The sequence below is a fragment of the Saccoglossus kowalevskii genome, chromosome 6, assembly GCF_978046115.1.
Source record: "Saccoglossus kowalevskii chromosome 6, keSacKowa6.1, whole genome shotgun sequence".
Lineage (NCBI taxonomy): Eukaryota > Metazoa > Hemichordata > Enteropneusta > Harrimaniidae > Saccoglossus > Saccoglossus kowalevskii.
Genome location: NC_140646.1, coordinates 29,258,720 through 29,285,530, shown reverse-complemented (window position 1 = coordinate 29,285,530; position 26,811 = coordinate 29,258,720). Strand labels below are relative to the sequence as shown.

Genomic DNA, 26,811 nt, shown 5'->3' with positions numbered 1-26,811 from the left:
GGGTCACTGTATTACATTACTGATACATTAGTTAAAATTATAATCTGAGAGTACCGAAGACATGGACGAAACGGTAATATCTCAGATGCACGAAATCCCAAATATAATAAATTATGAAAGTACCGGTATAATGCTGCAATTCTTAGTTATTTGTCACACATATACCCGGTACAGTTATTTGGGATTGTGGATATCGCTATAGCAACAAACCAAGCCTTGGATCAGTCTTTATGCAGAGTATCTTTTTGAATCTCTTTACTTATTTGCTAAAGTTGTATTGTCTCATACTGTAAAACCATTTATTTTCATTGACATTCAATTTCACTATTTTGATGTTTGTGTATATTCACTGCGTTTTAATTCCACAAATTTGTCAAAAAAACAATGAGTTTTATTATTATTTCACATATTTATATAGATTTAATTTGGTGGATTTTACTTAGCGGCGAAATTAAAACCAAGTGAATAATTAATACATTTACAGTATATTGTTGGATGCCTTTGACATATTATGTGTCGTCTACCGAATTCTACTTTGTGACAGTTATTCAAGTTTCTCGCAGATTGCTGTTTATTTGTACAGCAGCTACTTTTTAAGTTGATGGATCTCAACAAATTATAGGGGACACCACAACTTTACTAGGGTTTAATTGGACTGCTTCTATATCAAATCTGAATTATATAGATATTCTTAATGGACATGATTATGACTGGTGCTCAGTTGCATCAGCATCTGAGATTTCTACTCCATATTCAGTACTCCGTAATACATGGACTATTTAACTGGTTGGTGTCTCTTTTGCAGGGCAGTCTTTTTGATCATCTACAGTATCATCACACTCATTTACAGATGGTGGTGGGCTTTCTTTAAATGAGTCATCATCTAGCTCTGTATTATCTTCTTGTACAACAATAGCACCGGTTATATCATCCTCTGAAATAGAAGAGAGAAATATCTCACATTTTAAGGATTCACACTAAATAGTAGACCAGAAGTAGTCTATGATCATAATATTTTTTGAAAAATCTATGAATAATATACCAGTGAATTGGTCTTGAGTGTGGGCCTTACATACGAGTCAGTCTGAGCATGCAGATACCCATGATAATGTACTGAAGTCATGGAAACATTCAATCAGAAATGACAAAGAATTCTGTGCCATCTACGTATTTACATAGCAGTTCACCAGACCATTCTTGAGTGCTGATGAGCATGTACTGATGTATATTCTGTTTTCAATGACAAAATATGGCAAGTGGCTGGAGTCAGCATGAGACCTATATAACAAGTGACAATATATTCACTTGAAACAAATATGATAGGCTTCACAAATATCATCTTAATTGAAAAAAATCAAAGCAATAACAAATAAAAATAAATTGATATGTACAAACCTAAAACAAACAATTATCAGTACGCAAAACACAAAACTTGTATTCAATATGCGACATACAATTATCCGCATAATGCTCATGCATATACAAATAATCAACTTTACCATCTTTTGTTTTCTTATCATCTGATCTTGGTTGATTTTTTGCTGATACCTCAGGTCCCAAGAATGCATCTAATTCATCAGAGTCCATGACATCACCAAGGTCAACCTCCTCCACTGACCCCACAGATGATCTTTCACTTTTACGAATTGGAACTGAAAATAAAATCACCAAGAATGATTTAGGATTTTGATTTAGCTTTTCTAGTCTCAAATTTTGTGGAATGCTGACCTTTAGAGTTGACATTCTGTTTTTCCCGAAGACAAAATATTCTAAATTTGAAGCACAGTGGTTTGTCTCGTTGCGCATGTGCGACATTTGTGTTGATAAACATTGATTTTCTAATAATCCAATGCGCTCTTCAAATGGAAATAATTTGGAAGTATGAGTGTTGATCTGGACACAACTTGCACTGAATACCGCCGATGACTCCTTCGATACCTTCCAATCACCTAAAAATTACCTAATTTTAGCTTGGAAATGTCTCAGTTTGTACTTGTTGATCTGCGCAACAGTCAAAGTCGCCATCTTTGTTTATATGAGACCCATATAACTTGCGCATGCGTGGCGTGACGACTACCACCCTTTAATCATTTTAGTATAGATATGTATCAACTGCCAATTTACTCAAGATACTGCATTTCTACTACGAGAAATAAAAGTGAGTAATATTCGACAAAATTAAAATTATTTATTAGCCTGAATGATTTTGTTTTATTTAAAGTACTTGCTGAAAAATAACAAGCAGCCTATCGGCTGAGATAGCTCCGCTGTTAGCAATGCACATTTCAATTAAGGTAGCGAGACTATTATATGTGTTGAAAATTACGATTTTCACATTTATTTATTATTTGATGAAATGCACTATAAACTTTCATGTGATAAAGTCAACATAACATAGAATGTCATGCAAGTTGGTTAAAATGTAGATTTTCTGAAGGGAAGCAAAACAGCCTCAGTAGTGTTTTCCAAAATCAACAACACAGGTTTAATCTGTGTGCCTATAAGTTTCAAAGATAAACTCAAGACAAAGCAATGTTAGGATGTGTTATCAGTAGCTATCTGACACACAATAAGTGTTTCCAAACATTTGAGTGGTTTGTCTCTGCCCCTGTTTGTTTCACAGATTAGTCATTTGCATGTGAATGTGTCAGACACAAGGTCACACAGCCACTGAAAAAAAATCATTGATTTTGGTGTTTTCATATGCCGAATTTATCCAATTGTAGCTATCCCATTCCTTTATTTTTTTGGTTTCCAATAGCCTTACACATTTGGATGTCCTTACACTTGTTAAAACAGACCTTGATGGGAAAACAAATTGATTGTGCAGATAAACAAGCTTGAAAATCTTTGCTGTTACTTCATGGACGTTTTCTAGGAGTTTATGTTTTTCAAAATACAAGGTCTTTAACAAAAAATAACGTATACTTATTTTCGTCGGATTAACACCAAATTTTCACAGCTTTAAGGTGACAGTGAGAGGAACTTGAATGTGTCCAGACAAACTATTTCATCGATTATTTACCAAAGAGTTGTGGTTTGAGTCGGGGGCAATGCGACTAAAACAGTAATTGAAATTCAGCACACTATTTTTTAAAACGCGTTGCTTAAATAAAACTGACCAGACACATTCAATTTACCCGACTATTGAACAACTAGGAAAAGTGAAAAAAATACTTCTTATCGCCAGCAGAAATGCGTAATTATTTTTTTTACAGAAAAAGTAATTTTTCACCTTTGATTGAGTAACGCGTCGTAGAATGCAGATACAGGCATGCAAAATACACTTGTGAATAGCTTGAAGTCTGGCGATTCTAAAAATATATACTTTCCTGGGTTTATTTGTAGTCATTTAGTCACAATTAGAAGATGAAAACAAGTATGCAAATAATAGTCCCGCTACCTTAAAAACTGAAGATATCATTAGAAAATGAACAATATGTATAGTATCGAAGCAATCAGACTTGCTGTTTTTAACAAGAAGTCGAAAATATCACTTTTTACCAAAAATGTCAAAAATATTCATCAAAATTAGAGAATTAAAGATATCAGCACGAAATGAACAAATCTGAAAGAGGTCCACATGTTGTACCTATATATGTAATCGAACTTGTGGTTTTTAACAAGAAGTCGTAAATATCACTTTTTACCGAAAATGTCAAAAATATTCATCAAAATTAGAGAATTAAAGATATCAGTACGAAATGAACAAATCTGAGAGAGGTCCACATGTAGTACCTATATATGTGATATCAAAGCAATCGGACTTGAGGTTATAACACAAAGTCGAAAATATCACTTTTTACCAAAAATGACAAAAATATTCACCAAAAATAGAGAATTCAAGATTTTGACATGAAATGAGCAAATCTGAGAAAAAAACATCCAAGGTACTTGCATATCAAATTTGAAAACATTCTGACTTGCGGTTTCGAAGAAGAAGTTGAAATTGTAAAGTTAACACCGACGACGACGGACAATCAGTAATATGAACAGCTCCGCTGTGTTGACTTTGTCGACAGCGGAGCTAAAAAAGTGTTTGAATTTAGATCTAAATAGTTTAATTCTTACAGTTCATTTCTCCATGTTCTTTATAATGCTGCATATCTCGATTAAATACATCTTGAAATGTCTTCTGCCTTTCTTCCATTTTGGCATTCTCATTTCTTTCTATTTCTCTCACTTTCTGTTCATATTCTGACTGAAGCTGAGCTGTGTATTATAAACACAATACAAACATTTTTTTAAAAAATTTGAGCGAACTGTTGCTTTTCTAACCTTTCAGCAGTCATGTGGAGTTTTTTTTCCACTCTAAATACTATTAAACTTTAAATATAGTCCTGGTAACAATGATAACAAAAATTGGAAATTGGCAACCAATAAAATAATTATTATCGGGGTATTAATTATACACACCTTTTAAAACTTCTTCTTCTTGTCTAACCATGGTTATAAGGATAAAGAAAAAAAATGATTAAACTGTGATGCCGCACATTTATTTAAGAAAGAAAAACTAACAATTATAGTAATTTTTACAAAATGTGAAAATTATTTCTAGCTGAGATTCTTTAACTACCTTTTAATTTCTTTATAAGCCAACATTTGATTCTTATGACCCTGCACATTTCGTATATGCTCTTCCTCATCACAAAGATCTTCTAAATATGTCATCATTCCTTCTACCTCCTCAAACTGACCTTCTAGTGAGCCTGTACACGAGACATGAGTGTTAGTTGTATCATGTAACTTGTATTACACAGACATACTTGTCATTTGAAATACAATATCTCACCTATGGATATGGCAACATTCTGTAAATCTTCTGATAGTTTTGGTAAACTCGTTAACTGGTTATTGAACTGTGATAACGCATCCACCTGCTTCTCAAACTTTGAAAGTTGTTTCAGTATTTCATTATCAACTATCTGGAAAACATGGAAGGTGTTATTCTTCATTAATATTATCAACAGAAATATATTATATGGAACGTGTTATTGTGGTGTGTATTAAAACCATTGTCCATTTCTGATGTCGTATAATAATAGTAATTTTATTCAACACGAAAAAACAAAGAAGTTGTTTTTATGGTTGGATAAACAAAAGAAAAACAAAAAAAATTATACGGATTCTGCATAATGTTTTAGACTCAAGTCGGTTCAGACTCATGACCAGTAGACCCAAGTTCAAATCCTACCTTAGGCTGAACAGAAAAAAAGAGGTCAACCCCTACCCTGGGTGAGTGTGCCACAGACTCAATGGGAAGGCCAATTCCACTGATTGAGATTCATTCAATAACGAATGTGACTTTGGAGGAACCTTGGTTTAGGTCCACAGGTGCTTGTGTTCAACTGGGTTTGTTGACTCCAGGATAGTGCATTGAATAACCATTTGATAAGGAGACGGCCATACAGCCCTGTCATGTAGTCCCAAACATGAATATGGCTTCTGTGGTAAAAATGCACTGTGTGGCAGCAATATCACTTGCAATTTTCACATGAAAAGAAAAAAGTCGGGAGAGACAACAGTGACGTTCAGTGATGTCCAGAACTGTTGCCTGACACAAAAACATTTTTGAAAAAATGTCTTAGCATGCACTTAAAACCAAAATAATTCACAAAAAGCAAATTGTGAGGGTGAAAGGGACAAACTAGATTTTTGGTACATTAACCTTCCCACCTCTCCTATTAAAATAAATCAGATTACTGTCAAAAGAAATCCTAAACAAGCAGCCTGTCGGCTGAGATAGCTCCGCTGTTAGCAATGCACATGGCAATTAAAGAACAGAAGATATCATTAGAAAACGAACAAATCTGAGAGAGGTCCACATGTAGTACCTATATGTATAATATATCAAAGCAATTGGACTTGCGGTTTTCAACAAGAAGTCGAACGAAAATATCACTTTTTACCAAAAATTACAAAAATATTCATCAAAATTAGAAAATTAAAGATATCATTATGAAATGAACAAATCTGAGAGAGGTCCACATGTAGTACCTATATGTATAATATATCAAAGCAATTGGACTTGCGGTTTTCAACAAGAAGTCGAACGAAAATATCACTTTTTACCAAAAATTACAAAAATATTCATCAAAATTAGAGAATTAAAGATATCATTATGAAATGAACAAATCTGAGAGAGGTCCACATGTAGTACCTATATATGTAATATCAAAGCAATTGGACTTGCGGTTTTCAACAAGTCGAAAATATCACTTTTTACCAAAAATTACAAAAATATTCACCAAAATTAGAGAATTAAAGATATCATTACAAAATGAACAAATCTGAGAGAGGTCCACATGTAGTACCTATATATGTAATATCAAAGCAATTGGACTTGCGGTTTTCAACAAGAAGTCGAAAATATCACTTTTTACCAAAAATTACAAAAATATTCACCAAAATTAGAGAATTAAAGATATCATTACAAAATGAACAAATCTGAGAGAGGTCCACATGTAGTACCTATATATGTAATATCAAAGCAATTGGACTTGCGGTTTTCAACAAGAAGTCGAAAATATCACTTTTTACCAAAAATTACAAAAATATTCACCAAAATTAGAGAATTGAAGATATCATTACAAAATGAACAAATCTGAGAGAGGTCGACATGTAGTACCTAAATATGTAATATCAAAGCAATTGGACTTGCGGTTTTCAACAAGAAGTCGAAAATATCACTTTTTACCAAAAATGACAAAAATATTCACCAAAATTAGAGAATTAAAGATATCATTAGAAAATGAACAAATCTGAGAGAGGTCCACATGTAGTACCTATATATGTAATATCAAAGCAATTGCACTTGCGGTTTTCAACAAGAAGTCGAAAATATCACTTTTTACTAAAAATGACAAAAATATTCACCAAAATTAGAGAATTGAAGATATCATCATGAAATGAACAAATCTGAGAGAGGTCTACCCAAGGTACATATACACCAAGTATCAAAGCATTCAGGCTTGTAGTTTTCAAGAAGAAGTCGAAAAAGTAAAACATTGACACGGACGACGACGACGGACGACGACGACGACGAACAATCACTCATATGATAAGCTCCGCTCGACAAAGTCGACAGCGGAGCTAAAAAACAGTTGAGTGTAAATTGTAATACATGAGGTTGTCTTAATTGGTTGGGGGTGATTGGGTTCAACAGAACCTGGTTGATACATGTAGTATTACTCGGTTTTTGGAAAACAATTTCATGTAATGAATTTAAAGGTTGAATGGCACGGCATGACTGAGGTTGATGCATTAATACATAATACATTCATTACAGCAAACTGTGGAGGCTTTCAGTAACCAATGTGTTAACAAATCTATAAACTGGCATGCAGCCCAGTCACAGAATCTCAAACATTGAATACAGGTTTGTGCCTACCGGTTCTTTGTTTTGTGTACAAAATTCAGTATAAATAATCAACAACTGCGATCATCTGCCATCACTCATCGACAGGTAAAAATTAACTTCTACAATTTTATCAGTCATAATATAAATCCATTGTGGTAAGAATTGACTTGTTGAAGGCTGAATGGTTTTGAATGTATCATTACTCACTATTGCTTTCTTTGCACTGTCTTCAATGTCTCTATGTAAATCTATCCATTCCAGTTGATATCTACAAGATAAAAGTGACAAGCTCAGCTCTGTTAGTGCAACTTTTAATATCTACTTTCCCAAAATCTATAATCATCATATGGAAGAGAACATTGTACTTCGATTCAGGTTACCCATGTATGTGTTTAAAGAACATTTAGAAACCCAACACAGCAACAGCTCATTTGACATACCATTAGTGCTTTTTAATTGTTTATGGGTTTATATATATTATGGGTTTATATAGGTATATTAATTCAAAATGATTTGAGCATTGTCCAATCAGTATATAAGCCTCAAGCAAAAAGGGGAAAAAACAGAGTGTCCCACTAACGAATGACAACATCTCATTCGATTATAAGAGTATTCCAAAATGAGTGTATGTATAACATTTTACAGAAATGTAAAAATATAACACAAGCAGGGAAAAACATCTCATGGGTATGTTTACGAAACAATATGTACTAACTTGTTAAGTAACTCAGCACCTGCATCCAGTGGAGGTTTAGCGATGAATTCAGGACTGAAAAGAAAAACATGCAATCACTATACAATATTATATGTATTACATCCATAAATTCACGTGAAACAGACCAATAAGAAAACCTTACAAAAAAATACCCCTTGTTCCCAAAAAATTTAAAATGCTCATGCATGACCCTCAGCCAACCAGATACCCAATTATTGGCAATGCTGACAGCATTACCCTGTTTCCTATAATCTTAAGCCATTGGCCAAGAATATAAATTGTCATGAATTGTCGCGAATCCTTGCAAAAAACAAAATGTAAGAATTCCTCATTTTTTACAACTCGTAGACTTTTTCAATTTTATGTCATCTGAATCTGAGTTGGATGCATTTTGTTGTCATAGTTACCTTATACCACAGTCCCTCTATCCCTCTATGATCGAGGGACTGTGCTTATACATTGTGTAGGTAAATGTGCACTTATATAGTGCTAGTATACTGGGAACAGTTTGAATGCTGTTGATGTTTTTGTCATTCTCATTTGTAAGTGTAAAATTGCATGACTTAACATACTAGTATATTGTCACAGAATCTGTACGTGGTATGTTGTAATCCCATTTATTATTTATATCATCAATTGGCTGTTTACTACATTACATACCTGCCAACTGGTACTTCTGATCGCCTACCTGTCTTGCCAACTTCTTTAGCTTTTGTTGTTAGATTCTTCAAACTTAAGAAAACACATTTAAATATAATTGTAATGTTAATATCAACATATTGTAGAAGGGGCAGTGCAACCAGACGTTTAGAAACAAAATAATATTTTCGAAATGCTCCACCACACATGCACGACAAACCGCTAAACTAGATGGGGCAAGTAACTGACACGGATAAACGAATCTTGAGTTTGTCAGAGTGTAATAGCGAGTGTTGCTTTATAAGCACTCAAAGAGTCCGACAAAGTCCCGGTCACAAAGTGTAAACGGACAGTCACTCACCCTGTTGTTAAATCATGCTGCACATTTTGTAGACGTTCTTTGAAATTATCAAACATTCTGATATTGATGTTGATTCTGTTAGTTGTTGTGCAGCATTGTCTAGTGGTAGGACTTTAGCAGTACAACATGAAACGCAGAAGCAGAAAACATAAATATGGCTTCCTTCTCACTGCGTTGACTATTTCCGGGGTTTCCAAAAATCATCAACGAGGGCGCTGTTTGACGAGGAACTCGGGGGGGCCTCACTCGATATGGGGGGGGGGTCCAATTCTGTCTGACCCAGAGTTTCTAATAGTCGAGCTTTAAAGTGATGGTTGAAACTCTGGAGTAGGTAGGTCGAAACAATGTGTAAATTATAGTGTTTTTTTGCTTTTTACCTAGTTTTCTTAAGATTTTTTGTTTAAAATATAGTTTTTCTTCAGTCTTCCTGTAAAATTATTTAATCTTTCCAGAAGCAGAAAACATAAATATGACTTCCTTCTCACTGCATTTAACTATTTCTGGGGTTTTCAAAAATCGTTGACGAGAGCCCTGTTTGATGAGGTACTAGGCGGCCTCATTTGATATGGGGGGGGGGGCGAGTTTTTCTAATTCTGTCAAATGTAACTCTTCCCAGATTTCCCAAATAGTCAACCCCTAATTATAAAGATAGAGGAAAGCTTAACAAGTTCAAACAGTAATTCCCTGTTGCAGAATTTTGAATTTGCAAGGTATAACGTTTTAGACCACTAACTGCATACTGGATGAACACATGATGAACAGACACGAAACCTTGCGATAAGATGAAGTATAACGGTGAATTGTACTGCAAGTAACCCTGGTCATAATTTCAATCAACAGTTTGTTGCAGAAAGATGGTGTAAACAAGACGATATGTACTCATTTTGACTACATTGGTAATGTAATCTGGAACACCCCTATGATTTCACCTTCTTCACAGCTTTAAAAAAATGGCGTGAACTTATTCTGAAGATGTAGATTACTCAAAAATTTCAGAAGCAAATGTCACTTGAGGTTGCTGTGAGTATAAGCAAAATATTTTCATCACAGAATGCGCTGTCAAATTTGCATGTGCTCGACATACACCCTCTTGTGCAAAGGTTAAATGTTATAACTACCGGTACATACATATTACATTTTGTAATTTTCTAATGACTCGAGATATTGTAATTTCTTGAATGCAGGAGTTGAAACTTGAACTTAGATTTATCTCATACATTTTTTTTTACACATGCATTTCGAGCAAACATTTTTTCCATTAATTAGACACATTTGTGCAGTGTACGTTTCTGCATTTAAGGAGGGTTATGAACAGTTTTCAATTTCTCATCTTTAGTTTAGATTTGTCTACCTGTACTTGCCAACTTTCTAGACCTATAAAATGTATTTTGTCATTAAAAGAAAAACACGACTGATAAATAATTTACATTTGGAGGTCTTTGTGTTGAAGTTTTTGCCCATTACCTCCGAGTCATTCCTTTATTATGGGCGATTCAGGCATGAAAAAATTGATCTATTTAATTATTTGGAAAAGCTTACTTGTTGACAGAGAATCAGAAATATAATTTGAGCAATTAATTTTTTTTTACTTTAGGTCCCCAGCTTCCAATTTGAATTCCAACTTGAAATAAATACATGTCAATATCGCGAAACTAGACAATTTGATTGTAATCAGTCAAGGAATGTATACGTATGCGAAACTGTATTCTTTAAAATGCAATGGCCTCCAGTAGTCATTTTGAATTAGAATGTGACAATGATGTACGTCTCGGTCTGGTGTGTACCAAGTTTGAAATACATTTGCCATTGGCCTAAATTCAGTTCTGGAATGCCAGAAACATTTGATGCAATTATAACATTAAAATGTCTACCACTTGATCATCTTAAATCACAAGACAAATAAATGTGGATATGTACGTATGCGACATGTATGAAGAGAGTGTATGAGATACGTTTGAACATGATGCAGACAGACTAGCAGATGTGAAATTATAATACCTTGATTTCAGACTAAATATGCATATGTAAAACAGGCAAGGTCAAATTCACTAAAATTTGGTGACTGATTCACAAGATCTCAGTTTAACTAATGCATCTATATGTAAAGAAAACATGTCATAATGATTTTCATCTTTCTTTATTATGTATTTATCAACTCTTCTACAAAATCAAGAATTGTCATCAATGAGACCAGTTAGACATTTCAAACATTACAAAATTACGAGAAAAACAAAATTAAGAAGAGAGAAAAGAAATTTGGTTCACACGAAACGTCTATTACGGTGTACAAACATTGTATACCTCTGCCCACCAGTCACACCAAACTGTATTAACCCTTACCTAGACAAGTCAAGGTAAAAAACAACCCAGGCTGGCAGGATAAACTGTAATACAGATAGGTAATCATCAAAGTACCAAATGTCACATGATAATTGTAGATAAAATACCCCTTTGTTTATTATGTAATTTAATATTAGTCGTATGATCAGTAGTGACTATACTATTTGCTCCTTTTCTCCAGTTTTCCTACGGTCCCAAATCTCTGCAGTTTTTACAGTTCCCAAAACCTGGCTCTAACAAGCATAATTTACAAGATAAATAGCACAACAAAATGATTTGCAAAAATGTGCCTATGTATGTTATTATAAACATACTTTATGAATTAAAAAAAAAATTCCATGATATTTCACTTAAAAAAAATGAAAAGGAAAAAAAAATAAAATTGTAATGAGATTAAAAATGATAATAAATTTGAATAATAAAACAGGGTAGTAAATACTCATTAAGGAGGCATGTTACTCAACATTACTACTTATCATCAAAAGCATTTTATAAATAATTGCTTTAGTGTACCTCAAATGTAATTATTTTTTGTTTTTAGGAAAAATGAGTAATAGTACTAGGAGGCAAAACTAACCACAATGACAAGAAATTATTTTAATAATTTAAAACAAAATATTTACCCTGTAAGACACACTATACGATTTGTACACCCCATGTCACAGGAGTAGTAATTTTCTAGATATAGGAAATCCCAAACTTATCTTTTTCATGAAAAAGGGAACAGCGACACAAATTACACTGACTTCTACCTTGTATCATGACATCACTCAAATATAAAGTAAATGTTTCACATTGAAGTAACGTTTCTCAATATGTATACTTAATAGTTAATGCTGGAAGAAATAGATTGTTCAGAGAACAATTGTGGCATTAAAAATAAAATCTACGGTAATCATCAAACCGCCATGACAACGTCAGCTGCCTCAACAAGTGCTTGGGATTCTTTATATTTAATGAATCTCATGAGATTAGTCCTGGCATTCAAAATGGTTGGAAGACGATCCCCGAGAAGTGGTTTACTCTGTCTTATCTGAAATTAAACAATAGAAATATTATTGCAATATATCCTGAACATGTAATTTTCTAAGTAAAATGGATGCTGGGTAGGCCACCTACGATTGAAATAAATTGCATATTGAAGTATACAAATCAGTGCTTTGATAAACATTATTACCTTTGTCTTCAATGATGGAACCATTTGTTTTAATTTGTTTACCAAACTAATCTGCACAGCTACAGTGTCAGCTGATTTGCCATCACCAAATGTATCAAATACTGCATCTAATGCCTCGGCAATGACCCATAACACTGCGTCTTTAGATGCTACATCCAATAAATGGTTACCAATCACCTTTCAACAGGGAACAAAGTTTTTGTTATAAAAACAAAAATACTAGAACGTATAAATGATTGAAACTGTTACTGATACAGGTGGGTCTTGGTTCAAAATCATGTTCATTACCAAAATTCATAGGTCAGTTTGGGATCATGTTCAGTTTTTATCATATTATTATCAATTTGAATATTAACGCAGAAATAACTCTAACACACCAATAAAATAATCTAAAATAACAAAGATGAACTCACAGTAAGTAGAACTTCAGTGTCTGGTTGCTGTGACAACAAATTACCAATACTTCCCAGCATTCCCACTACATTTGCTCTGACATTACCACATGTAGATGTATGGGATAACTCACAAAGTCTGATGAGATGCGAGTCACACAAATCCTATCAATAGTCAAGACATTCAATAAGTTAATAAACTCGTGAACAATTTAAGGAGGTTTGAGCCAAATTTGAGATTATATGTCATGTTTGTAATACTTTTATTTTTATTGGTTCATGAGATCAGGACACCGAAAATTTTTCAAGATACAAGAGTCTGAAGTTTCATGAAAATTAGTATTTTTGTTGGTTCCAAGATTATTTCTTCATATCTCAAAAATTCATGATCTGTGACATGGAATGAAAGCATGTATCATTAGTCGTGTATTATATGTATTATTATTATTTTCCATTATATAGAGTAGGAGGACATTTCCTATAATTCATTACATATATGTTCAGTTCCAAGCTCAGTAGTGAAAATGAATAATTTAAAACATAACAAATTTACCTCTGGAAGCTGATTATTGGCGGCCATTTTCTGTAAAAGTGATCTCATAGCACTAGTGAAAGCTTCTACATATTCATTGGAAGTTGGACCTAAAATAGGAATCAATATACAACAATGGTTAAATTTGGGGGCAGGTATTGGCTAGTTTTTGCGGCAACAACAATTTTTAAGCACTGGTATCAACTCATGTGAGGGATGTATTAGTAAAACCAAGAGTAAATAAATTAAAGAACGATGCTGATTATGAGACAAGGAAACCCCAAGCTATTGCTCTATACAGCCAGTTCAGTAATCTCCTCACCTGTTTTATCAAATGCTAATGGTAATAACATAGTCCATAATTTGGACAATGCTTCTCCACCACCTAATGCTTGTGTGTCCATAACTGATATCATATTCTGAAGGCATGTCAAGGCTCTATTTTGTATAGTCTGAAGTCTGTGAAGAGATTAACAATGTATAACAAATCATACACAATATCCTGAGCGTACTATAAAGAAGTCCATCTCACCAGGTATAGAATACAAGTCAACTATTGAGTTGTCTATCTCACCAGGTATAAAATACAAGTCAACTATTGAGTTGTCTATCTCATCAGGTATAAAATACAAGTCAACTATTGAGTTGTCTATCTCACCAGGTATAGAATACAAGTCAACTATTGAGTTGTCTATCTCACCAGGTATAGAATACAAGTCAACTATTGAGTTGTCTATCTCATCAGGTATAAAATACAAGTCAACTATTGAGTTGTCTATCTCACCAGGTATAGAATACAAGTCAACTATTGAGTTGTCTATCTCATCAGGTATAGAATACAAGTCAACTATTGAGTTGTCTATCTCATCAGGTATAAAATACAAGTCAACTATTGAGTTGTCTATCTCACCAGGTATAGAATACAAGTCAACTATTGAGTTGTCTATCTCACCAGGTATAGAATACAAGTCAACTATTGAGTTGTCTATCTCATCAGGTATAGAATACAAGTCAACTATTGAGTTGTCTATCTCATCAGGTATAGAATACAAGTCAACTATTGAGTTGTCTATCTCATCAGGTATAGAATACAAGTCAACTATTGAGTTGTCTATCTCACCAGGTATAGAATACAAGTCAACTATTGAGTTGTCTATCTCACCAGGTATAGAATACAAGTCAACTATTGAGTTGTCTATCTCATCAGGTATAGAATACAAGTCAACTATTGAGTTGTCTATCTCATCAGGTATAAAATACAAGTCAACTATTGAGTTGTCTATCTCACCAGGTATAGAATACAAGTCAACTATTGAGTTGTCTATCTCACCAGGTATAGAATACAAGTCAACTATTGAGTTGTCAATCTCACCAGGTATAGAATACAAGTCAACTATTGAGTTGTCTATCTCACCAGGTATAGAATACAAGTCAACTATTGAGTTGTCTATCTCACCAGGTATAGAATACAAGTCAACTATTGAGTTGTCTATCTCATCAGGTATAGAATACAAGTCAACTATTGAGTTGTCAATCTCACCAGGTATAGAATACAAGTCAACTATTGAGTTGTCTATCTCACCAGGTATAGAATACAAGTCAACTATTGAGTTGTCTATCTCACCAGGTATAGAATACAAGTCAACTATTGAGTTGTCTATCTCACCAGGTATAGAATACAAGTCAACTATTGAGTTGTCTATCTCACCAGGTATAGAATACAAGTCAACTATTGAGTTGTCTATCTCATCAAGTATAGAATACAAGTCAACTACATGTATTGAGTTGTCTATCTCACCAGGTATAGAATACAAGTCAACTATTGAGTTGTCTATCTCACCAGGTATAGAATACAAGTCAACTATTGAGTTGTCTATCTCACCAGGTATAGAATACAAGTCAACTATTGAGTTGTCTATCTCATTGACATAGATTACAAGTCAACTAGCCTCACACAGTATGACACTAACATGAAGGTCCATTCCCATATATAACTCCATTCATAAATGTGATTGCCACCTTACCCTTTCATTAGTAGTTGTCCTTTTGGATGACTTGCAATGGTTTGTAATGTACTCCTATCACCAGGGGATGTCTTCTCTAATACCTATGTTAACAGAGTAATACATGCATTTTGAGGGGCAATGTGTACATTTTAATTATAATCCACAAACAAATGTAGGATAGTAATGTTGTTGGAAAAACTTCCATACATTGACTCAACGTATCACATCATTGAGGGCAATATGAAAGATTCCTCCTACCTTCTTAGGTATATTTTGTGCTATCAAAGCAGAGTGAATTTCAGCAGATAAACATAACGGTGACTGGAAGGTAAAGAATCTTAAAATTATAAAACATGGAGAGGAATCAAATAACTCTTGAATGTAAAGTACAGTGGTGGCATATTGCTTTGGATTTTTTTTGCTACATCATTGCATAAACAAAAGGTAGCTTCGCTACTATGAGTCATCGCATTTACTTCCGCATAGCTTTGCATCAGCTTTAAATGAGCTTCACCTCATTTTTGAAGTACACATTGTAGCGAAGATGGTCTTTAGTTTATCTTAACTTGCAGTTAAGGTGAAGTCAAAAACTACAAAAGCATATTCGACAGCTGTTCTGTATGTGATAATGTAGTTGACATCAATAACCGCTCACAAAAACGATTGGATATATCACAGATTCCCTCCACCAATCCCATACATCCTCATTCGGCTAATAATTATTTGGAAGTACACCCTTACATATAAAGTAAATTCTCACCACAATAGCAATGTTATCATTGTCCATCACATGTTCAGTTTGATCATCGCTACTACTACTACTACTACTAGTTGCATTCATATCCTCCCATTCTTCATCTTCCTCATCTACAGAGAAATATCCATATTCATATTTAAAAACTTAAAGGGCCCTGAACTGTGATATTATAGAATTCAAGCAAGAATGACCTGACTGTGGTACTAAATGCATTATGTAAACATTATATGAGGTCATTGCGAGAATACAACAAAGTATACATGAAGGCAGTACAGCGTATCGACTGTCACTTAACAAAGGTTGATGTGACCATGTACTGCCTGAATGCATACTCTGCAGTATTCTCATGATGACCTTATTATTATACATCTTTTTCCTGCTTGTACTCTTAATTTAGAACAGCCCAAAATGGCAATAAAGAATGTTTTGTTACTTAGGGAACAATTGTAAGGCAAGGTCTTACCATCAGAAACGCACACATTAGAGGTGATCTCTAACGCTACTTGCTGGGCAGTCAGTAGACATTTCACATCATTAATACTGTCTTCAGTCTTGCTTTCCTGAAAAAAAAAGTCATTGATAATGTATTTTGCTGAATTAACATCTGAGGTAAATAATTCAACACTAACAATTGTTGACAATATTACAGCTGACACAAAACAATTGCATACATCCAACCCCTGTGCCTGGTAGGCGGCTACTGATTGCAACACCCTAAGACACATTCCTGGGAACTATTTCCTTGAGGTGGTATACCTTTGATGTGTGGTCACATGGGAAGGTGTAATTAGACTATTCCATTGCTATTGTAGGTACATAAAACATTGCTGTGACACTTGGAAGAAATGTAATAGGAACACAGAAGTGAGAATGGATATTATTAACAAGCAATAACAATTACGGTACATGTATTGTAAATTCTGTTGATTGGTAGAATGTTGATATTTGATGTTATTGGTAATAGCATTATATTAATTCATACAAAAATCGTCATTAAATTTTTTATTTTGCTCACTTTTCCATACAATTTTATGAATTCACACATATAGAGATAAAAATAATCGTATAGTCATACAGATTTAGTTACAATCTACAAAAATAAGTATACTACAAGATTACCTTGAGATTCAAGAATTTACCTAAATTTTAACTTGAATTATTAAAATCCACAAATAATTTGAGTGCACATGTTTCAATTGTTTCTCTAAAGTACAAATTAATACAAGTATTTCCTTTCTCACCACACTCATTTTCTTCTTGTAGTTCACTACGTAGGACACTATATTGAACATTTATGTACATTTCACTGAGACCATAATATCTGTAGTATATTTCAAGATATTATGAGGTTATTACAAGAATACCACAGTCAGTATGGTTATCGAAACAAAGGTTCATGCATTCCCGTACATACATTGAGGTAATCTTATGATAACATTATTATACTTATTCCTGTTTGTAGTAATTTGATGAGCGATAACGGCCCATAATAGTAATGAAGAATGTTTTGCGATCTGTGACGGGATTCTATTTCCATCATGTGCTGATGGTGCTTCTTCAGTAAACAAAGTAAATTTGTTGAATGAGACATAAAGATGGCACCCAGTTACCAAATTTGAAAGACATTCGAACATGTCCATATTACTTTTGATCACGACAGTATAGTATTTTTCGAACAGGTAATTTCTATTGTTTTTGGTGTCTAACACTACACAAAAGTTAAGCATTAATATGTGTGAAAGAATGAAAGAAACATAATAAACTTACTTTTATATCAGCATCCTCATCATTAGCTGCCATGGCAGCATGTGCCGTTTCTTCTCCTTGTGATTCAGAGCAACTTACTCCCTATGAAATGCATGTTATTTTCTGAGTCATAAATAGGTGTCATGGCTGATATCAAGTAAATTTGTATACGATAGTGAAATATTGTACTGTCAGGTAGGATTATAAGTTGTCTTCAAAATTTTGCATTATGTGTGCTGTAATGAATGTAATGGCTATGGTGTTCGCAAGATATTCGCCAATAACTGAACATCAAGCAGATTTGGTTATAGTGGAGTTTTTAGCATCTGGCTACTATACCAAATAAAAAAACTGTTAACTGATTAATGAAGTGATGCCACGATGGTGAAGTCATCAGTTACAATCAGTTAATTGTTAGCCTTTTGTATGGAATTTATTTTTACTGATTTTTGATAAGTTGAATGTAAAATATAAGAAAAAAAGGTATATTCACTGGATTTTATTTTTACTGAATCATCCATTTAGAGCAAAAAAAAATATTTTACAGTACATTAGCAGTACCAAGTTTCATAACAACTGTATGAACTACTTACATTTGCAGAACCAAGATTCATAATAACTGTATGAACTATTTCTATACTATTCAAATCTAATGTGTCTGATAATATTTTTACAATGGCCTGCATTGTCTGACTCTGGCTTCCAGCGGGAAGATTATTTTTTATATTAAATATTGTTCCTGCAAATGAACAAAAGAAAATAAATGTGCATAACTGTAGGAATTTGGTTCGCAATGGGACAAAACATAGCACACAGGTTACTCCAATATTTAGCATAGTTTTTCACACTTTACCTGCAATAAGTGTTTTCAATAAGGTATTTTGGTAAGTAATTCCTGGTGACATCAGGGTAGACTCCAATAAAGACAACATATCCGTAGTGGTTAGTTGCTGGGATGCTGGCATGTTATTCTCTGTCACTACATGAAGACACTGAGCTGAAATGGATGAAATAATCAAAACATGATTTCAAAATCAGCCAATCATTCCTGGGTCATTGTGAACAAATTAAATATTAGGAATGCCTAAAATGACAGCGTGATTTGTTTCAAAGTGCCCCTGGATAGGTAGATACTACTTGCAAGATTGAAAAAACATAGCCTTTGTAGGGTTTCTAATTCTGAAGTGTGTCTTTGTGAGTTTGTGGTGTGAATCCCATAACCAAAAAATACTTTTTTCAACACTACCGTTAATTCATTTTTGGTACTCGAGTGAATTCTCACAGTACAAAAATACTAGGTACATAATTTTACTACTCCACCACTTACTAGAACAAAATGAAGAGTTTTATCACAATGGCTATGGCTGCATTTTTTCTATTTATTTATTCATTCAGTTTAGCGCCAAATATTTAAATTATTGTATATTTATTTATGTTTAAAGGAATTTGACAAGATTAGCTTCCTAAAGCTATTTCAAATTCCTTTTACCTGTAAATATATATTTTTTTTCCTATTTCAGTAATAAACCATCATATCATTTCATATCATATCATATCAATGCAAACTTAAAGATAATTATCTGTTGAACTTAATAATTCATGAACTTGTGTTGTGAAATGAACCATGAATTGAAATTATCAGTTATGGTGTACACGAGTTATGCATGTTGAGTGATTTATTTTTTCATCTGGAATACCTAAAATCCCAACATGCAATGGGGTATCAAATCCTGCTTTAGAACATGCCCAACACAACTAGCCTACGAAGTGTGAAATTGTCCATGTTGCTTGGATGCAGTGAAAAAAGTGACGGGACAGCTTGAGAAGTGGGTGTTCATCAAATAAATCCTCTGACTTGGTTCTTCGAATAATTAGGTAGGCCACATTGGAAAGAAATCATTTTCGCAATTCAATGGAATTGATGCTCTAAGCTGCTGACAAATTTGATCACAGCCAAATCTACATAAATGCTTGGCAATGTTCGGCTGTTGGGAACACTTTCTGACCCAGATATCATGCAAATACTGTAATTGTTGCATTGGGTGTATGACACATACTACTTCATACGCCAATAATAAATCATGGGATAGTCCATACCTGTCGGGATAGTCAGCTCAGTGCCATAAAGTTCACGATTACAAAGGCACTGCATTAATGTAGGCAATAGGTTCTCTTTATTGAATATATTCACAGCTACAGAGGAGCTTTCACTGCAATAAATAATAAGAAAATAATCAAGAACATAAACACATCCTCCGCAAATAAGAAAGGACATTAGAAAAAACATGAACACAATTAAACCTTTTACTAACTCATTTTTATTAATATTTCTAGAATTGTACATTTTTCTTGTATTTTTGTGACGGTCTACCAATTTATGCAATTCGAATGGCATATTACACTAGTTGCAAACCTTTATCATACAAATTTTTATGCATGGAAGAAACGATGAGAAATTCACAAAAAATCCAGACAGACTCGTGCAATTGGAAACGAAACAAAACTATATATTCAGGGGTCTTACCAAAGATTCCAAAGTAAATGCATTCCTTGAACCATTATTCCAATAAGAGCATCATCTTTCTTGTTTTTTTTATTTGATATTGTTTGGACATCTTCAAGACACTAACATGAAAAACATTAGAAATATTCATGAGTAACCTAGGCAACAAGTCATTGTCAATGCAAAGTGCTCTTTTCAGGTGATAATTTCAGGCTTGATAAGTATTCACACGAGTTACAACCAGACTAACCTGTTTAAGTAAAACCACTAGTGATGTCAGAACGTCATCTTCTATCATTTTGTCACATACTTCATAACCTCCACTTACACTTAAATTCCTTAAAAAAAAAATTTTTGTTTGTTTTATGTATTTTCATTTCTACAAGTTGAATGATAAATTTAAGCAGTTAAAGTGCATTACATATTTGTCTCAATCAAATGTTTGGTAAGATTTAAGACTTATAGCTTTTGATGGTGACTGGGTTGAACCAGAGGTACATTACTTGGGGTTTGCAACGCGCATAGTACCGTATAGTGACATGTCAAGATCCCATTCAAGTCTCATCTCGTAGATAGCGAGACTGATGCTACGACCTTCTGACATGACATAGGCGGTTTGGAATAAAACAATAAAACATGTATTACCACATTCATAGTGAAAAAATGTAATACATCAGATATGTACAAAAAATATAGTTATCGTAATCCGTCATATAGTGAGCAGCTATTTTGATCCACTGGGACATCCCAGTATCCTAGTTACCTCAGGCATGCGCATTCACATTTTTCTGAGTTGGAAAGCTTATGCAAGAGAGCGAGATTGAAACAGGATCTTGGTATCATGTCACCGTAGTTGCAAACCCCAAGTAATGTACCTCTGGTTGAACATATTACATGGTTTGTTAACGATGATGGTAAATTAGGTTGCCAATGATGAATGGTTTGAATGGTTTGACGATTATGATGGTGAATGGATTGACAATGGTGAGTAGGCTTTTGATAGAGAATGGGTTGAAGATTGTGAATGGGTTGAAGATGGTGAATGGGTTGAAGATGGTGAATGGGTTGAAGATGGTGAATGGGTTGAAGATGGTGAATGGGTTGAAGATGGTGAATGGGTTGAAGATGGTGAATGGGTTGAAGATGGTGAATGGGTTGAAGATGGTGAATGGGTTGAAGATGGTGAATGGGTTGAAGATGGTGAATGGGTTGAAGATGGTGAATGGGATGAAGATGGTGAATGGGTTGAAAATGATGAATGGGTTGAAGATTGTCTTCATTTACTCATCAAATTATCTACACCATATATAAAAGGGACATAACAAAATATCAAACCTTACTAACCTGAGTGCTCCTGCAGCACCTTCTCTCACTGCCAGACTTTTGTCAATCAGTAACGGTCCCACACATTTAACAATGTCATTTTTCAGTAATAATGGTATGGCATCAACATTGAATACCAAAATGGCCAAACTGGAACAGCCACAAGCTCTGTCTTCTTCTTCAGAACTTAGTATCTTCAGAACAAAAAAATTAGTGAAGTAGTTTATATAGGACATATCCCCCTAATCCATTGTACTTAGTTCTTACTGCCTCTGAGACCAAAAATTCTAGACACCCCCCCCCCCAATTGTTATTGTCTTACCCTGTAACATAGATTTTTGTTTATGCTATTGCGATATTCAACTAGTATTTGGAACATAAGAGGCAAACACTTGTCAGTTTACATAGTTTCCCATATGACATATCTAGCATGTGGGTTTTGAAATCATTTGGTAGATGGGAAGACATTACATTACATGGGAGAGTTACCCAATATGCACATTTTAATATATTCATTTGCCATATACCATAGCCAACAGTTATCCAGTAAATGCTTGATTTCATTTGGTTGTGAGACAATAAAACTTGGCCAATTTCTAATTTCATGTGTGAGTATACTTTCATTTAGGTGGGAAAGAAAACACTGGTCAGTTCTTAACATATCTATTCATGCATTTGACTTTATATAGGAGTAAAACCAAATTCAATATGAATTAAATTATGGAGGTTCCATTAAATTCAAGGGGTGGGGGGTGAATCAGGAATGTAAACTGCAGCGGGACAACTATCACCTTACCTTTTATATCATGCAAACAGATGATTCAACAATCTGACACCATGCCTCATATATTTGAATTTGATGTACAGGTGAGGTAAAAGTTGTCCCTCGATTCATGGTCATGTTTGCTGATTTTTTTTTTTTCAAACACTGTTTAAAGTGGCCAGGTACCCAGTTAAAATACGGCGCATCATTTTCTAACTTGTCTATGTCCAGTGTGAACATGACGGGTGTATAATGTCCGGGTTTTATACCAGTCTTGTTTAGCGTACATGTGTTTATGGGAGATATGATCTAAATCAAAAGGGTTATTTGGGCGCTTTTATCACAATGAGGTTTTTAGTTACGGTTACACATTTCAGTTTTCGCATTGTGAAATGTGCATGGATTTGGATGATAGTATTTTCGTGCAGCTCAGCATGATTCACGTTTTCAGTTACACATTTTCAATAAAGCTAGTTGATGCAAACTAATGTTCGTATACAGTGAATATATGCTTACCTTGTCTAACAACGATGATATTTGAGTTTGTAGAAATGACGGAGGAGGGGTCAACTCGGCTGCCTCTTCCTCGGCATCTTTCACGCTGGAAAGTCCAGTAGGTTGAGGTTTCTTCGACTTAAACTTTTTATTTTTATTCTTACCCATGATAATACTTCAGCATTCCAGTAAAATATATGCATAACCCCCAAAATAGCAAATGGGTAGTACTCATTCAGGTAAAAAAGCAGAGCGAAGTTCAGCAACGAAAAAACACGTTGTCTCCTGTAGAGCCCATGCCTGGTTGAACTACTTCCGGGTCAATAAAACGCCTCCACGTTTAAACGAATTCCTGTGTTCGGTATATTGTTTGCTTCATGTGATTGTTGTATGCAGTGTTAACAGTTGCATTTATAGCAAAACGATGAAGAAGACAGCTGCATATGAAGCTAGGCGAAGTATATCTTGGGTCAACGTCTCGTTTTGAATGACCCAGAGCTTTAATCGGCAAACATCATGTCGGCTCGCAACGTAGCATGGACGTACGCATTCATTATAATATCACTAACAGCTGTTTATGTTTACAGTTGTCGGGAATGTAGTTTTACGAAGTTAGCGCTAACAATGTTCCTCCCGTCAACAGTTGCATTGATTTTTAACGTAACTGACATTGTTTCGTTTGTCGAGAATCTTTTGGTTGGAACTGAACGGCAACAGTCTTTTAAAAAGGTCTGTTATGTATTTATTTCGCAAAATAATGAAACTATCTAATGCATATACCGGTAGTTTTATTGCTAAACAATGCTTTTTTAATTGATTATCATTTTTTTTATATCTCTAAAAAATATCAAAATACCAATAATATTAGGGGTTAGGGGCGATTGCAGAAATATTTTGTTCCTTCACTTAGTTTTGTGCTATTTTGTCAATGCTGAATTCGCTGTAATATTTTTTCATTTCTTTTGTGTAATATTTTTCCTGAGAAATAGGCATGATTTTTCCGGTGCATTTTGTTTTCAATCCGCGACCTTGGAGATTCTAATGGTACGCTTTATGGTACAAAATATATCCGATTTAATTCCACTTTAAATCGTGCGTATATATTTGTATAGAAACACATGGGATATAGGATTTGTTGGATATATTCTCATTTCACCACAACCAGGAAACTGTTATTGATGATTTGATTTCACGCTTGGCTGGCCGTAACCTTTTTTTTAATATACGAATATATTCGATTTAAATCTTCGTCGGTCTGACCGTGCAGTTTTTAAAAATAGGTAAACATGTCCAATTTAAATCGTCAATATTGACGATTTAAATCCTCGTGGGCAAATTAATAATCAGACAACTCCCATAAATTAATAATAATAATATTCCAATTGTGTCTATGCCGCGTGCGTAAAATTACTTACCATTTAATTATGATCCTTCTTTCTGACTTCGTTTTGGATTTAAATCATTGACGATTTAAATATTGACGATTTAAATTCAAAGGGATTCAAAACTGATATATCCACTTATTTTGAGAAAAATCACTGACAGCCTGACATGGATTTAAATGCCATGTAAGTTGAAATATTTAAATCCACTCGTAATTAAATCGACAATTGGTGAATAGTTTCGCAACTTGATTGCAGATACATACCCCTATATTATGATGGCGCCTTCCAGTTACATGTGAAATGCAGGAGATGTGTTCAGTGATTCTTCGATAAAATAAAATAAACGAATAGGAAAATGGAAATAGCGACACCTAAAGTCAACTGCAGTCACACCGATGTCGGTACCGTTGTCTCACTCTTTTGTCCACTGATGTCAACCGCCGGAACTTGTAACCAAAATGGTGGCGTCATTGTTTTCTGCACATTGCTGAACGAAATAGAAATAATATGACATTGTTTGTAGACCTCACAAATATATGAATATACCTAGCATACTATTGCATAATAGTATATGTAATATTTCTAATTATAACTTTTCCTGTACAGAATAGTTCTATTATAATAATGGCAACTTTACTGGCAGTTGTCATCAATATGCTAATAACGTTACTATGCGCAGTGTGGAGTCTCCTAGTTGGCTGGGGATCTATTGCCACATCAAGTAATCTATTGAATTCTGACAGCATCCATGTTCACAGTAAAAGTGTACTGATAGGGTTTGTACGGGCTGCTGGGGAAGAAATAGGATGGCGCTGTTATCTTCTCCCACTGTTGATGTCAGCATATAGACCAACTACTGCATTGGGTATCAGGTAACCATGTTTAATTTAAAACTTATTCGCAATAAGGATGGCTTTTGTGGGATGTCACAGTAATATTTGTAGATATTTTCATAAAGATCGCCAAATAAAAAATCATTTTCTGACCAGCTTTTTAATTTTACGTTTTGAAGTACAACATCACTAATTTTAATTTGTCGTTTTGTTGTTTTTTTATCTCGGAATATTTTCTCAAAAGTTTGCGGAAAGACTGTAAAAATTGGTTTGTTTAAAAAAACGGTTTGTTTATGTAGAGAAAGTTTATATATGATTGCTTAATACTAAATTGATAACTTTTGATTGTTAAAAATAATAACTGTCTAATATATATTTATTATTTTGCCTGTATCAACTGAATACATGATTATATATCTCATCGGAAATATAGTGGTCTTGTTTGGGGTTTGTTCCATGTTCCAGTCATGATACTCCTTGTTCAAAGACTGCAAATCGACGATGATGTGGTTACAGTGCTTGTGCAGTGTATTGCCGTGGCGATGTATGCATTTCCTATTGGGTGGATAACAATTCGTTCTGGATACTCCATGTGGCCTGCAACTGTTATGCATTTCACTATGAATGTGATAAATCCAATGGGTAAGCTCCTAAGTACATACCGTATTTCCACTTTTGTAAGCAACTATCAAATAATTGTGCTGCGGGTGTTCAAATGAAAAATACTTTTTATAGAGCAAATGCAGTATTATACCTGTATTATTTTGAATTCGTTTGTATATACACCCAAGATGAACTCATTTTAGTATGCAAACAGTGGCTAATAAACATTACACATGTATTCTTTTGCAGTGTTTGGTAGTATATACACCCAAAAAGAAGGCTTTATAGTTGGCAAACAGTGGCTAATAAATGGTGAGGGTTTGACAGGTATTATCATCGGTATTCCAGTTGCGATTCTTGTATCATTGGACCTTCTCCGTACAAACCAAAATATAACCAGAAAATTGGGTTCATGATATAAAAAGTAAACAATATAAAGTACAACCAACTACTATAACATCTACAATTTTAACTTGCATTATAACACATACAGAATAAGTGTTTAAAATTAAACAAATCAAATATTTATGCTACAATTTCAAATGCAAATATTTTATCATTTTTATGGGTTTTTGTCACGTATAGTAGTTTTTTTGTCACGGTTGTTTTTGTTTGTTGGAACAGTTTTGAATAAAATACTAGTAAATAATTCGACTCTATAAATAGAATAGTCTTGTTTGTATGATATATACACATTGTGACGTGGTCTACTGAATCTGAATACATTTAATTCACGAACAATTGTCCGAACACATTCGTTCTTGGTACACTGTCCAACTATGCAATATAACACTTTTAATTGATTTAATGTATAGCATTAGTTCTTGGTACACTGTCCAGCTATGCAATATGACACTTTTAATTGATTGAATGTATAGCGT

General features: G+C 33.9%; 3 protein-coding genes across 3 annotated transcripts; 1 reads left to right on the top strand and 2 right to left on the bottom strand.

The window, feature by feature from the left end:
* Positions 1-369: 369 nt before the first annotated feature.
* Positions 370-9,243, bottom strand: LOC100374124 (dysbindin-A-like). Its single transcript, XM_085500331.1, has 10 exons — positions 9,076-9,243; positions 8,736-8,807; positions 8,076-8,129; positions 7,568-7,628; positions 4,793-4,925; positions 4,577-4,709; positions 4,417-4,439; positions 4,072-4,212; positions 1,500-1,652; positions 370-934 (listed from the first exon to the last, which is right to left on the bottom strand). The coding sequence occupies exons 1-10, from the start codon at positions 9,129-9,131 to the stop codon at positions 780-782; spliced, it is 981 nt and encodes a 326-aa protein (XP_085356457.1). The 5' UTR covers positions 9,132-9,243; the 3' UTR covers positions 370-779.
* A 1,953-nt stretch (positions 9,244-11,196) lies between these two features.
* Positions 11,197-23,643, bottom strand: LOC100373968 (HEAT repeat-containing protein 3-like). Its single transcript, XM_085500330.1, has 17 exons — positions 23,131-23,643; positions 21,873-22,045; positions 20,779-20,866; positions 20,550-20,650; positions 20,123-20,235; positions 18,879-19,022; positions 18,619-18,764; positions 18,047-18,127; positions 16,743-16,839; positions 16,283-16,389; positions 15,781-15,843; positions 15,541-15,623; positions 13,839-13,975; positions 13,538-13,626; positions 13,006-13,149; positions 12,593-12,769; positions 11,197-12,448 (listed from the first exon to the last, which is right to left on the bottom strand). Exons 1-17 carry the CDS (start codon positions 23,275-23,277, stop codon positions 12,314-12,316), a joined length of 2,025 nt encoding a protein of 674 aa, XP_085356456.1. The 5' UTR covers positions 23,278-23,643; the 3' UTR covers positions 11,197-12,313.
* Positions 23,626-26,598, top strand: LOC144355064 (uncharacterized). The gene is made up of 4 exons (XM_078010460.2): positions 23,626-23,838; positions 25,101-25,366; positions 25,761-25,969; positions 26,180-26,598. Exons 1-4 carry the CDS (start codon positions 23,626-23,628, stop codon positions 26,344-26,346), a joined length of 855 nt encoding a protein of 284 aa, XP_077866586.2. The 3' UTR covers positions 26,347-26,598.
* Positions 26,599-26,811: the final 213 nt, after the last annotated feature.

Excerpts from the sequence above, each read along its gene's own strand:
- LOC100374124 (XM_085500331.1), bottom strand. The coding sequence starts at position 9,131 with ATGTTTGATAATTTCAAAGAACGTCTACAAAATGTGCAGCATGATTTA. Across the intron at positions 4,440-4,576 it reads GCTTATAAAGAAATTAAAAG|ACAAGAAGAAGAAGTTTTAA; the intron begins GTAGTTAAAGAA and ends AACCATGGTTAG. Across the intron at positions 935-1,499 it reads TGATAAGAAAACAAAAGATG|AGGATGATATAACCGGTGCT; the intron begins GTAAAGTTGATT and ends CTTCTATTTCAG.
- LOC100373968 (XM_085500330.1), bottom strand. The coding sequence starts at position 23,277 with ATGGGTAAGAATAAAAATAAAAAGTTTAAGTCGAAGAAACCTCAACCT. Across the intron at positions 12,770-13,005 it reads ACACTGAAGTTCTACTTACT|GTGATTGGTAACCATTTATT; the intron begins GTGAGTTCATCT and ends CCCTGTTGAAAG. Across the intron at positions 12,449-12,592 it reads TTCCATCATTGAAGACAAAG|ATAAGACAGAGTAAACCACT; the intron begins GTAATAATGTTT and ends GTTTAATTTCAG.
- LOC144355064 (XM_078010460.2), top strand. The coding sequence starts at position 23,626 with ATGTCGGCTCGCAACGTAGCATGGACGTACGCATTCATTATAATATCA. Across the intron at positions 25,367-25,760 it reads ACTACTGCATTGGGTATCAG|TGGTCTTGTTTGGGGTTTGT; the intron begins GTAACCATGTTT and ends TCGGAAATATAG. Across the intron at positions 25,970-26,179 it reads GAATGTGATAAATCCAATGG|TGTTTGGTAGTATATACACC; the intron begins GTAAGCTCCTAA and ends ATTCTTTTGCAG.